At 49.4% G+C, this 12,900-nt stretch overlaps 1 protein-coding gene across 1 annotated transcript; it reads left to right on the forward strand.

The window, feature by feature from the left end:
- Positions 1–3,172, forward strand: MFS16 (major facilitator superfamily transporter 16). The gene has a single exon (XM_037432730.2). It carries the CDS (start codon positions 329–331, stop codon positions 1,901–1,903), a length of 1,575 nt encoding a protein of 524 aa, XP_037288627.2. The 5' UTR covers positions 1–328; the 3' UTR covers positions 1,904–3,172.
- The last annotated feature ends 9,728 nt before the right edge of the window (positions 3,173–12,900 follow it).

The following is a 12,900-nucleotide window of genomic DNA, read 5'->3' on the forward strand; positions in this document are numbered from 1 at the left end:
TTTCGTTTTGTTTTTACGTTACTTCATTTTGTTTTGGTTTGGTTTAGCGCATGTGTGTGTTGTACGTCATCGCACTTCATTGTGCTGGCCTTCATGTCACGCGCCCTTGACTCAGCTGACAACCAACCGCCAACCCTACGATCACACGGACGGACGGATAGATAACCGCAATCAGCCGAGCCCCCGAAGTACGCGTTTATCGCGCCTAGAAGTCATGTCAGTCGTTCTCGCGACCGCGAAAGAGTAGAAATCGCGAGAAGCAGCAGCTGGCGACTTCACTCGCGCCCGAAAGCAGCGACGGTCGCCCTTGTGACATCCAACGATCCCGATGGCATCGTCCGGGGCTCCGCTGGGACTTCGGCTGCTTCAGCTGGCATTCCGTAAGTGCTGCGTTTCCATTACGGCCGAGAGGAGGCTCGCCTACTACCGCGGCTTCGTGCTGGTGGCCACCTTCTTGGCGTACACTTGCTATCACATGACGCGGCGGCCCCTGAGCATCGCCAAGTCCGTGTTGCACCAGGACTGCAGGTACGCCACGCCCGACGCCTCGATCGTCGTCACCGTGAACAACAGCCGGACGTGGTGCAACTGGGCCCCTTTCGACGGCGATGACGCTCCTCGTCTCTTCTCCTACCTCGACTCCATCTACCTCTTCACGTACGCCGCGTGCATGTTCGTGAGCGGATTTGTCGCCGAGAGAATGCACCTGCGCTACTTCCTCGGGCTGGGCATGCTCCTGAGCGCGCTCACCACGCACGTATTCGGCATGGGCCACAGCCTGGGAATCCACTCGTTCGCCTTCTACTTTGTCGTGCAACTCCTGGGCGGCGCCTGCCAGAGCACCGGCTGGCCCAGCGTGGTGACGTGCGTCGGCAACTGGTTCGGCAAGAAGAAGCGCGGTCTCATCTTCGGCGTCTGGAACGCGCACACGTCGGTGGGGAACATACTGGGCGCCTACATCGCCGGCATGTTCGTCAACCGCGACTGGGGCCTCTCGTTCGTCGTGCCGGCCGCCATATGCGGTCTCGTCGGCCTCTTCGTGGTGCTCTTCCTGACGCCGTACCCCGAAGAGGTCGAGTGCGACACTCCGCGGCGAAGTTCGGCGTCGCTGCAGACGTCCCTCTCGTCCGCGGTCGCGCGGCCGGAAGACGCGGCCAGCGAGGTCGATGAAGACGACGACGTGAACACTACTCTTGACGAGGAGGAACAGCGGTATTTGCTCGAGAGGAGGCTCGAGAAGGAAAGCGAGAAGAGAGCCGTCACGTTCCTCCAGGCCCTGGCCATCCCCGGAGTGCTCGACTTTTCCCTGGCCCTGTTCTTCGCCAAGCTGGTCAGCTACACGTTCCTCTTCTGGTTGCCCTTCTACATCTACGCCTCCACGTCGTTCAGTTCCTCGAACTCGGCGTTCATATCGACCGCGTTCGACTTCGGAGGCATCGTGGGTGGAATCCTGGCCGGCTACGTGTCCGATCGCACCGGCGCCAGCGCCATCACCTGCGTCGTCTTCCTGATGGCCGCCGTGCCCATGATGTTTGTCTTCGAATGCTTCGGCAGCGTCAGCCTCGCCATGAACCTGGGCCTCCAGAGCTTAGCGGGTCTCTTGATCAACGGCCCGTATGCTCTCATCACAACCGCCGTATCGGCGGAGCTCGGCACCCATCCGACGGTGACAGGAAGCGCTAAGGCGCTGGCCACGGTCACTGCCATTATCGACGGCACAGGTTCCATAGGAGCCGCTGTGGGCCCTCTGATTGCGGGACTCGTTCTCCAGTACGGCTGGAACACCGTGTTCTACATGGTCATGGCGTCAGATGTTTGTGCCGTGCTGTGCCTGCTTAGGGTCACCAAGTATGAGTTCCTTAGACTCAGATCTCGAAAGACAGCTCGAATGTCTCTAAACTAGTCTTTGTTATTGTTTTTGTTTAATTCATGGACATTGACGTTTTGCCTATTGTTTGGGGCCAGTGAGACTGGGCCCCAGCTATTTTAGAACTTCCACGTGCACAAAAATCGTGCTTTTAGACATGTTTACACACTGTCAAGCAGCTTGCATTTTATTGCAAGCGAGACGAAGGGCTACCAGAGAAGCACCTGGGTTTATGCACAAGATTGGTCGCATCTAAGGCGGACACCTTATTTGTATTCAAAACCTGTACAACTACCACGATTATTTTAATGTGAGTGAAATGTGCGTAATGTGACGTCTGATCACGAGGTCGACAAACGGTAATAATTTTCCGAATTATGCATCAAACATTACGTCTACAGGGTCTTGAATGCTAAAGAGGTGTGCACTTTAGGTGCAGATGACTTTCTGCATTGTGGATCACATGAGGATTGTACATAGATATACATAGCAGACATAATGCGTTTATGCATACTCATACACCAGTGTTTGTTTTACGTGCAAGTGCCTGCATTTTTGTTGGTTAGCAATCATTTATCATCTTAATTTACACATTCCAAATGAGCAAGTTGTTCTTGCATACCATTTTCAGAATTTTTGAACTAACCTCCATTGTGACACATTTTTGCTGTGTACACCTTCACCGTGCACTTGTGTACACCTGAGTGGAGACGTCATCGTGTACAGCAAACTTGAATTAACTGTGTAAAGAACCAAATAGTGAAAGTTGCACGGAGCAGTGTGTCATTGCACCGTAAATCTGTGCCATTGTTCATCAAGCCTGCTTACATGATATGGTACTGAAAGAAAATCTCACTCCGCAGTGCTTTTGTGTAAGCATGAGTACTTGTAAGGAAATTCGGACTCGTTTATCCACATTAGTGTACAGCAGTGACCAGGGGAATTTACATATGTACTTCACGAAAAATCGAGCTGGCTGCAATCCAGGAAATAGTGCATTTTATTTAGGACCGCATTAGAAAGTGTACAAGCGCAATAATGTGTTTGACAGATGGGCTTTTCCCAGCAACTGAGTATTCATGATGTCAGCTATAGTGTTAATCATCAATGTTTATTGTAATATAAGGACCTGTCATCCGGTGACTGCTGAGTCTGCACCGACATTTCACTGCCAGTAGGCAGACCAAGTGCTTATGTGACATAGCGACTCTCCGATACTGCACGCGAACAAAAGATCTGAATGTCAGCGTTGTGAGCGCTTTATACAAGGTGATCGTTGCAGGTATTAAAATGCTTAAAAGCACATTGGGTTGCTTCTGTGCTTTTTGACTGGTGTGGCAGAAGATTTGCCAATTCCGACGCGTGTAAAGTGAGATACAACACGAAACAGATGAACTTCGCTCAAACCGATGATTATCGCTGCTTCTTTGATAACTTTGATAACACAGACAATATAATAATGAATTTACACTTTCAATATATTAAATGTACACTCTCCTTCCGACAGAATCAAGTTTCGCACGAAACCATGATTTAAAGATTGACCAGTCCAAAAGTATGTGCCTTATGAATGTGAGAGAGTAGATGCATTTTAATTTTAATTCCTGCTCAAGTTTATGCCCGTTTTGCAGCATTCACTGCACTCTGTGTCACTATAGTGCAGTGTCAAAGACTTGTGGAGGCTGCATGAAGCCAGTTAGTGTAACTGCCCATGTAGCTGAGGCTTCTCTCAAAGTTAACTCCACAATTCCACTTGGCACCCATGTTGCTGTAAGCCATGAGATGTGAATCAACACTACAGTAAAGGTTCTTATAAAACATTTCCAAGCAGCATATATTAGTTGAATGCCACGCTCTGCTGCTGAAGCTTTTGTTCATGGCTCTGATAAGTCTGGCTGCATCGATGTGGCTATTTGCCGGCGTCATTGAAGGTTCTATTGTTGTTGCAAAAACTTCAGGCGAGTCTGGAGACTTCCCAGTGCGAAACTGTAGGAGCCAGGGGGTGGCACACCGGGCACGTGGTCCACACCCTCTACCTCCCCCCCCCCCCAAAAAAAGAAAAGAAAATTCGCCATGGCATACATAGCGCAAAATGACCATTTGCCTCCTCCCCCTTTTGATCAAAATAGTGCTACCACCCCTTCAAAAAAAAATATTGCGTACGCCCCTGATAGGAGCAAGCCTGGATCGTAATAAAACTTTATAGATGTACCATCAACGCCGGAGAAGAAAGAGTATCCATTGTCTCTCTTGAAAGTGCTGCTGCATGCATTGTTCGCGAGGACGAAGTTATTGCATGACATTGTCTGCTATCGCATCCTTCCACAACGGCGAGATAGAGCTCCGCGGCGCTTTTAAAAGGTGCAACAATGAACCGCTGACCCCTGCGCTTATCTTTATGCACTTGTGCACCTTGTGGACGTATGCGGATAGCGTGTGTGTGACCCTGAACACTTCGGCTCTGTGAGATTCGGATGCGGTTACATTTACAAACGTGCATATCCACGCAGTTATGTAGCTGAGCGGCGCAAGTTTCACGGTAGATGAGAACAGCTCGAGCCGCGGGAGCTTTGTTTATAGTTCTGTTAATTGTCGTTAGCTCTTCGGATAGGATTTCACCTCCAGTAGCACAAATAGTACAAAGATAACAGGAACCTAGCGATAGTGTTAATTTGCGGTGGAGAGAGGGTGGGGGCTGACCACCCCGTATCTTATTTTCGTGGGCTCGCGAAGATATGCATTCATGAAGTCATTGAAGTGTTTATGTTTCTTTCTATCTTTTTTTTTTGCATCGGGTGCATGCCTCTTCCTGCCATGACACACTAATATTCGGCGAAAAGATGACCGAGTTCGTTAGACGAGTCAAGGACGCGTTGTGAATCGCTGCGTACCAGGCAGCCTTGTCTGGGGCGCGCACCCTGATATCGACTGCGTCTTATCAAACAGGGCAAGAAACTTCTGCTCAGTCTTTGCTGTCATCGAACCACTTCCGTGCAGTTTTAAACACAAGGCAAGGGGGTTGCCCGCCGCGAGGGCTGTCGTCCGCATCATCAAATCAAATCAGTTGATTTTCGGTCAGAAAGAAGAACTGGGACAACGTGCTGTCTTTATAGCACACAACGGTAGTCCGTGGGCCGATCTCGCTAATAAAATATATTCAAGTCAGATGATTTGATTGATATGTGGGGTTTAACGTCCCAAAACCAACATATGATTATGAGAGACGCTGTAGTGGAGGGCTCCGGAAATTCAGACCACCTGGGGTTCTTTAACGTGCACCCAAATCTGAGCACACGGGCCTACAACATTTCCGCCTCCATCGGAAATGCAGCCGCCGCAGCCGGGATTCGAGCCCGCGCCCTGCGGGTCAGCAGCCGAGTACCTTAGCCACTAGACCACCGCGGCGGGGATATATTCAAGTCAGAACCAGTCGGGCTAACGTTCAGCTAAAAATAAATTGCTTACGTAGTTGGTGTCCCGATTATAGAATATGGCAACTGTCACCCCCCCCCCCCCCCTTTTCCTGTCTTCCGGAATTTCGGATATTTTTCTGTGCAGTAGCAATAAACCACACAGCTTCGTTAGCACACGCCCTCGCAGAAACTTGTGAAACGGTCTTCAGGATTGCCAGCCAATTTTGCATGGTTCAGATAATTTTTTTTTTACTAGTATTATTGATCAGGTCACAACAATGAAGGAGGAAGCTCAATACTTCCCCCATCTCCATGGATAGATGGATGGATGGGTGCTATAAGCGTCCCCTTTATAACGGGGCGGTGACGTGTGTGCCACCAGGCTCGGAAGAAAAACAAAACAAAAAGAAAACTTTATCTTTATGTTGGCCTAATGTCTTTTCTACTTCGATTAAATCGTTCTTGTTACCAAATTTAAATTCACGGTCTATCTCTCTGTCTCTTCAGACAGAATGACCTCATTTTCCCCACCATTTATCTCATTTATCTCTACTTTTGTGCCACCAGTACTCTAACCGTCTTTTACTTGCTTCTATCGCGGACGTATTCAGCTTTCCATCGTTGTCCCTAAAATCCAAGGCCTCATACCCACACGTACACCTGGGTTGATGTCGCGACATTCAATCACAACATGTTCCATTGTTTCCTTAGCTCTCCCACGGCATGCACATTGTGCTTCTTCATTATTCAATCTCGCTTTATCACTACGCGTCAGCCCGACCACGCTTCGAAAAGTAAAGCGCATCCCCTTGAATAATCATAAAACCTCTCCCTCCTTACTTCGTTCTTGCCGTTTCGGTAGCTACTGATCCCTTATGAATGCACTCCCCCCCAAACTCTAACCCCCGTGAAACGTACTGCCAGCGCCTCTATTTTTTCAATGCCAGCCGGATGCTCCCGATCCAGCTGTTCACCACCCTTCGTGCAATGACACACTATTGTCAAAAAGATGGCCGAGTTCATACGTTACACAAGTTAACGCGCATTGTGACTCGCTGCATACCAGGCAGCCTCGAATTAACCACTGCATAACGGGGTGGCTCGAATTAACCTTATCTATCTCTCTTTCGTGCTCCTTCTTTGTGGCTGTAAGCAATGCCGCCTGACAGCGCTCATGTGGATCCTTGACAGAAAAGCCCGACTCCAAAAAAAAAAAAAAAAGCCTCACAGTCTTTGATCGCATCTGAAGGGTTTCCGTTCAGAGGTGAAGTATCATCGCAGTGACCCTCCTCTATTAAGTGAATGTATGTGGCAGACTTTGCGCCTCGCCCCTTCTGATGTGACTAGGGTCGCCAGTTGGCATCCCAGGCTACTCTTCCGGGTAATAGATTGATTGATATGTGGGGTTTAACGTCCCAAAAGCACCATATGATTATGAGAGACGCCGTAGTGGAGGGCTCCGGAAATTTCGACCACCTGGGGTTCTTTAACGTGCGCCCAAGTGTGAGCACACGGGCCTACAACATTTGCACCTCCATCGGAAATGCAGCCGCCAGAGCCGGGATTCGATCCCGCGACCTGCGGGTCAGCAGCCGAGTACCTTAGCCACTAGACCACCGTGGCCGGGCTACTCTTCTGGGTAATGAAGATGTGTGGTTTATTTAGAGTTAGAGCTACTGGGGCCCTTCTTCGGCTTCAGTGGGGCACTGGGACGCATGCGTGACGCAAGCAGCGTTTATGTGACGTGGCATCACGACGACTCCGTCAACTGAGGCGGACCGCCGGCTCTACTGAGTAGCGAGCCTTTGCACGGACATTGAAAGAAGTAGAAGAGGCGTTGCTTCTATACGGACGCCTTCGGTTACACCGCGGCCAACAGGAAAAGTTGGTGGGGCATTGTACTTGTCTCCTCTTCTATCTGGGCACGCGCCACGATTACGGGATATCAGCAGCCCGGCTATACGCCGCACGCAAGCAGTCGCCCAAATCTTGACTGGCGTGCGCGAGCAGTGACATTTCCTATACGTATACCACCACATTATGACGGATGCAAAATGAGTGATGGTATAAGTGCGCTGACCACACAGCGCAGTTCTTGGAAATGCAGCCTCGCGAGTACCGGGTCGCTAGCGTCAGAAACAAACTTTACGCTTTCAACAATGACTGTACATTGTAAGTGATTCTTAAAAGACAGAAAAGAAGATTACAAGTGAGCCCCGTAACTGTCTGCATCATAGTGCGACACCTCAACAGTGGCTCACGAGGGAAGGGAATAAGGAGGTATTAATTAAAGGGATAGGGATAGAAAAGGGATAGGTATAGAGATGAGGACAACCACATACAGAAGTAAAGAGAAGATGGAGAAAGATGGGGATACGGTCGAAGGAGTCCGAGGACAAAGCACCACTCGACGAGAGCTCTTGTCGGCGTCAGGAGACGGCGGAGAGCGAGCCGGTCGGCCAGAGCTGCGCTGTCGTCACAGATCGCGGGGGCACAGCCGGTCGGCACGGAATCCAGCGAGCGAGTCAATGACTGTGCAGGTCCCATACAGCACACGTGTACAGGGCAGACTTTGTGCCTCTCTTCGACGAATAGAGATTATGCTGCCACTTCCCGAACCTAATCCCTGTGCGCACGTCTGTGCCTAATTGCCATCCATCTCACGTTTACGTGACAATGTAAACGTAGGGCTCATTGCTCAAATCCAAGCCTCAGGACCAAGGGCTAGGAGGCCATATCCTTGCCTGTCGACTAAAAAAAAATCTTCTTTTGGAAGCTTGTACGTGATGCACATTAGATAAGCAGCAGCGTGCAGCAGTTTCTTCAAGCACGTTGACCCGACGGTGACCAACGTCACATATTGCACTGCCACGTGCTTTCAGAGTGACGAAACATTTCTGTTCTTTTCAGTATGCGGCGGACTGTTCTTTTTTTTTACTCTCAAGCTTCTTCAATCTTCACGCTTATATCACTATCCCCCATATTCTTGAACGTCCCTTCACTTAACGCTTCACCTTCACTTGAGAAAGCCGATGGGAGTGCCTTCTTTAGGCACGGTAAGTCACTGCATATCAACAATAATCTGCTGCGATCTTTGATAGCGCAGCGTCATTTTCATCCGAGCGGTGGCGCATTGCTCAACTATGTCAAATGAAGGGTGGAAGTCGAGTCGAGGAGCGTTTGTGAATACGGGGGTATGGCTGATATAAAAAAAGTGTGTGGGGGGGGGGGGGGGGGAGCCGTTTCTGATACAGTTACGCACCAGCTTCCTGTCACTCAGCCAGAAAAGTTTGCAAGCTTACATTCTTTCAAATTGATATCCCGGAGGATCGATTTCCCATGGCACGCTTGCAATCGGCAACAGTGTGCGGCTTCGCTGATAAGAATATATTGGCTTTTGCACGCCGGTATATCAATATATTACGTTGACGATAACGCCACGAGCACTTGTCTGCAGTGGTAGCCATGGGTTGGTACAGCGGGGCACCATAGCGCATGTAGCAATATTTCTGGTTTGACTGACGTATAGTGGTGAGCACTGTTAGGGTGAACACGCGAGCGCGTGGCCGACGGCACTATCAGCGCCACGTAACAGCCATCGTTGGAAACATTGCACATGCGCAGCATGTTCTTTGCGAAACACTCTTTCCACCGCGCGCATCACGTCATCGATACGCTTGTTTGTCGTCTGCTAGCCGCATTTTTTGTTCGCTGAGCTGATACCTTCTGCATTTCAAGGTCCATCCGAATTGAAGGTGTCGCGTGAAGGAAAAACGTGAGTGTAAGAGGGATAATTATTAAACTTTTATTCAAGAAAATTGCACTTTTGCAATTCAAGTTAAACAAGACCATGAGAACAAATCTAAAAACATGAGCAGTCAAATAGCGAGTCATGTGACCACTCACAGCAACGACTGCAGCTATTCTGGACGGTAACGAGTCGTAAAGTGATCGAACATATTCCTGATCGGCTTTCAGTCTTAATCCCACTCGTTGCTGACTTGCGCCCACAACTGGTCTGAAGTCACGGAATAAAGGGGCTTCCTTGCCAAAGAAGCTTTCGGACGGCTCCACACGTTTTCTATCACATTCAGGTCCGCTCCTTTCGGAGGCCATTCCAGTAGCTGAATGTGCTGCTCCGCCTGGAACTCCTTGACAGCCCGCGCCGTGTGTAACGGTGACCGGTCCTGTTGGAACAGGTAATCACCGTCTGCGAATAAACTGCTCGCATATGGCAACAGCGCATTGTTAAAAATGTTGCAGTATTGTTCCGACGATAAGTGTCCACGTATACGTTGCAGGGGCCCTAAACCATATCTTGAAGCAGCACCCCACACGCTCACACTCGATCTCCAACTGCAGCAGAAATACCTTGCACGTTGTCTGGGTCGTTCCTGCGTGGCATTTTGACGTTAACTAAAACAATTGCTTTTCAAAGCAGGAAGTTTGCCTCACCGTGTGCCTGGTAGTCTCCAAACACGCAATCTTTGGTCTTGTCGCGTCGAAAACGTCGACTCATCCGAAAAGATGACGCGACCCCACTTTTCTGATGTCCATGCTTCGTGCAACTGAGCGAACTGCCGTCGTGCGTCCTTGTGTGCCGCCGTTAGTAGTGGCTTCTGCGCTGCGACTGCGAAGGCCCACTGTCCGCAGGCGACGTCGAACAGTGGTGTCCGAAACGTCCAAATCCAAGTCCTCACGTATTGCTGGGGCTGGCAAGAAAGGGTACGAACAGCAGCTGCAACTATGAGGGCGTCTTCATCGTCTGTGGTAGCTTTAGGGCGGGGCGCGCGGGGTGCATCCTGAATGCGACCTTCGTACTTGTAGGCTTGAATTATCCTGTTCACAGTCTTCAGGGGCCTATTAACTAAAGCGCCAATATACCGCTGGGAATAACCTTTCAGGGAAAGATCGACAATTGAGCGCCGTTCATCATCAGGAACCCTAGCCATAATACGATCTGGCGACAGAATGAACGGCTGCAAAAGATGTTTGGTTGTTTTATATACGGCGTTGCATCCACAACAACTTTGAAGGGAACGAATAGACACGCCCCCATTGATATACAAGTTTTTTGTCTTGTCCTGTTCAAGCAGAGATGTTTAAAGAAATCTTAAAATGCAGGATGCATGGGCTTAGAAAACAAAAAATGCCGCTAGCAGACGACGAACAAGTGCATTCATGACGTCATGCGCGCGGTGGAACAATTATTTCGCGGAAGGCGTGATGCGCATGCGCAATGTTTCCAGTGATGACCGTAACGGGGCGCTGACAGTGCCGTCGGCCACGTGCTCGCGTGTTCACCCTAACAGTGCTCACCGCTCTACATGAACTCTCCATATAGATGCTCTTTCTTGTATTTAATGGCGGAGCTGTTTAAGCCTAAATGACGGTGGATTAGAAATTATCGTCCTCATCAACGGGCACGTGCTCTTTTCTTCCTCTTCTGCTTCGCTCCCGGATTGGAAGCGTGGCTGTTTGGGCTAGTTGGTAGGTCAAAACGAATGCTATAGCGCGAGCTCAGAACGACGACGATGGGACACTGAGAAGAAGATCTCCTAGCAGACAAGACAAGACAAGACGAGCGCTCGTCTTCTTGTCCCTTCGTCAACGTTCTGAGCTCGCACTAGAACAATCATCCGGGTCGGGATGCAATAAATCTGATGGGACAGACAACGAGTACGGAGAAAGAGAGCGAGAGAAAGAGAAAAATTCTTGGCGAGGCGCGATTCGCACCCGCGTACCCACGATCTGAAGGTGAGCGCTGTAACCACTCGCCTATGGCACGTTATAAGATAGCACAGCATAGCCTTTTACAGTGCAGTGTAGAGATAAGATGTGGTGAGAGCTTTGAGGGTGACGAAGGGGAGAGAGTAAAGCACGGAATACAAAGAAGGTGAAAGATAAAAAAAATATATATATTGAAACCAAGAGAAAAGCAGAGATAATCAAAGAAAGAGAGAGATATGGGAATAGGGCAAGATAAAGATAGAAAAAAAGGGGAAGCAAGCGTGAATTGGCAAAGAGGACAAAGGGAAGAGTAACGAAGAGAACGATATAAAGAGAGGGAGGAAAATAAGTAAGTAGACATAAACAAAGACAAAAAGAGACAGAAAGGAGCCAAGAAAAGAGAGAAAACGGAAGACAGAGAGGAAAAAAAAATATCGTTTAGGTCTGCTCTTTCTTCAGGCTTGGTGCCATTAGTGCGAAGCTGCCTTCTTTCTTTTATTCTTTCTTTTTGTCATTGCTGTGTTTTATTTAAAGAATTCTGTTATCAGTCAAAAGAACTGGCCGGTGCTGCGTGAAAACACTGACACATCTCCTGAATAACGTTTAATTTTACCAAATAACATCGCGATACTAGCGCGGTGAACCGGAATAATAAATTCAAATTGACAACGAAAGAAGCGCCACTTCTGTGTGGAATGCGTGAGAGAATAGATAGCGTTTTTATAATCATCTCAACTGAAACGCTCTAATCTGCCGGTTTAGCGAGCGCGCTCCTTTTGAAAATGGAACGGGGAAACAAGAACGCCGCGATAACGCCATCTATACTGGTGGTCCGAAGGTCAGGGCTGGTGCTCAAAGGCCCCCGACGCGCCCGCTTTGTCACCGAGTCGTTCGTGAAAAGACCGCCAGACACAAAGGCTAAACGAGGCGGCGGCAAGCTAATCGGCCGGAATGCGAGGGCAGGGGCTCTGACGCGAGGCACGCCTTCGAAATAGTCACGTGGTCGGGTTGGCAACATTCACAATGCGATATTATTGATTGATTTGTGGGGTTTAACGTCCCAAAACCACCATATGATTATGAGAGACACCGTAGTGGAGGGCTCCGGAAATTTCGACCACCTGGGGTCATTTATCGTGCACACAAATCTTAGCACACGGGTCTACAACATTTCCGCCTCCATCGGAAATGCAGCCGCCGTAGCCGGGATTCTAACCCGCGACCTGCGGGTCAGCAGCCGAGTACCTTAGCCACTAGACCACCACGGCGGGGCAATGCGATATTATGTTAATAATGGTAATTGTCAGGGTTGAACGTCCCAGAGCCACCATATGATTACGAGAGACACCGTAGTGGAGGGCTCCGGAAATTTCGACCACCCACGGTCCTTTAAATTTATCGAAGCACTGGGCCTCATTCATTTCCGCCACCATCGAAAAGGCGGCCTTCGCTGCCGGGATTCGATCCCGCGACCTGCAAGTCAGCAGCCGAGTGCCTCAGTCACAAAACCACCGCGGCGGGTGATCTTTGGTGGAACGTGCTTCGTTGAGGACTTGGCATCGAACATGTCTGATTTGTGCGTACACGTATAGGCTGCACATATGTATGTAGCACGTAAACAGGGGAGGGGGAAGTGCCCTAGCATAGCGGTTTCTGAAGCCTTCAACAAGTGACTTTCCCTCGCTCCTCACCCCGGCGAGAGATATACCTCGCCGCGTGCCTGTCCTAATGACTTCTGAAGAAACAAAGTGGAATTCGCGAAATAATAAAATTTTCTAACCTGTGTGGGTTATTCCTACCCTAAAATTAGCCTCTAGAGCTGCCTGCATTTTTTATTTATTTCTTTAGAATGGCACTATTACAATACTATAGAGGTGAAAGGAAATGCTG

Source organism: Rhipicephalus microplus, chromosome 10, assembly GCF_043290135.1.
Source record: "Rhipicephalus microplus isolate Deutch F79 chromosome 10, USDA_Rmic, whole genome shotgun sequence".
Lineage (NCBI taxonomy): Eukaryota > Metazoa > Arthropoda > Arachnida > Ixodida > Ixodidae > Rhipicephalus > Rhipicephalus microplus.

Bases quoted from the DNA above. Each gene is read 5' to 3' on its own strand.
- MFS16 (XM_037432730.2), top strand. From the start codon at position 329: ATGGCATCGTCCGGGGCTCCGCTGGGACTTCGGCTGCTTCAGCTGGCA.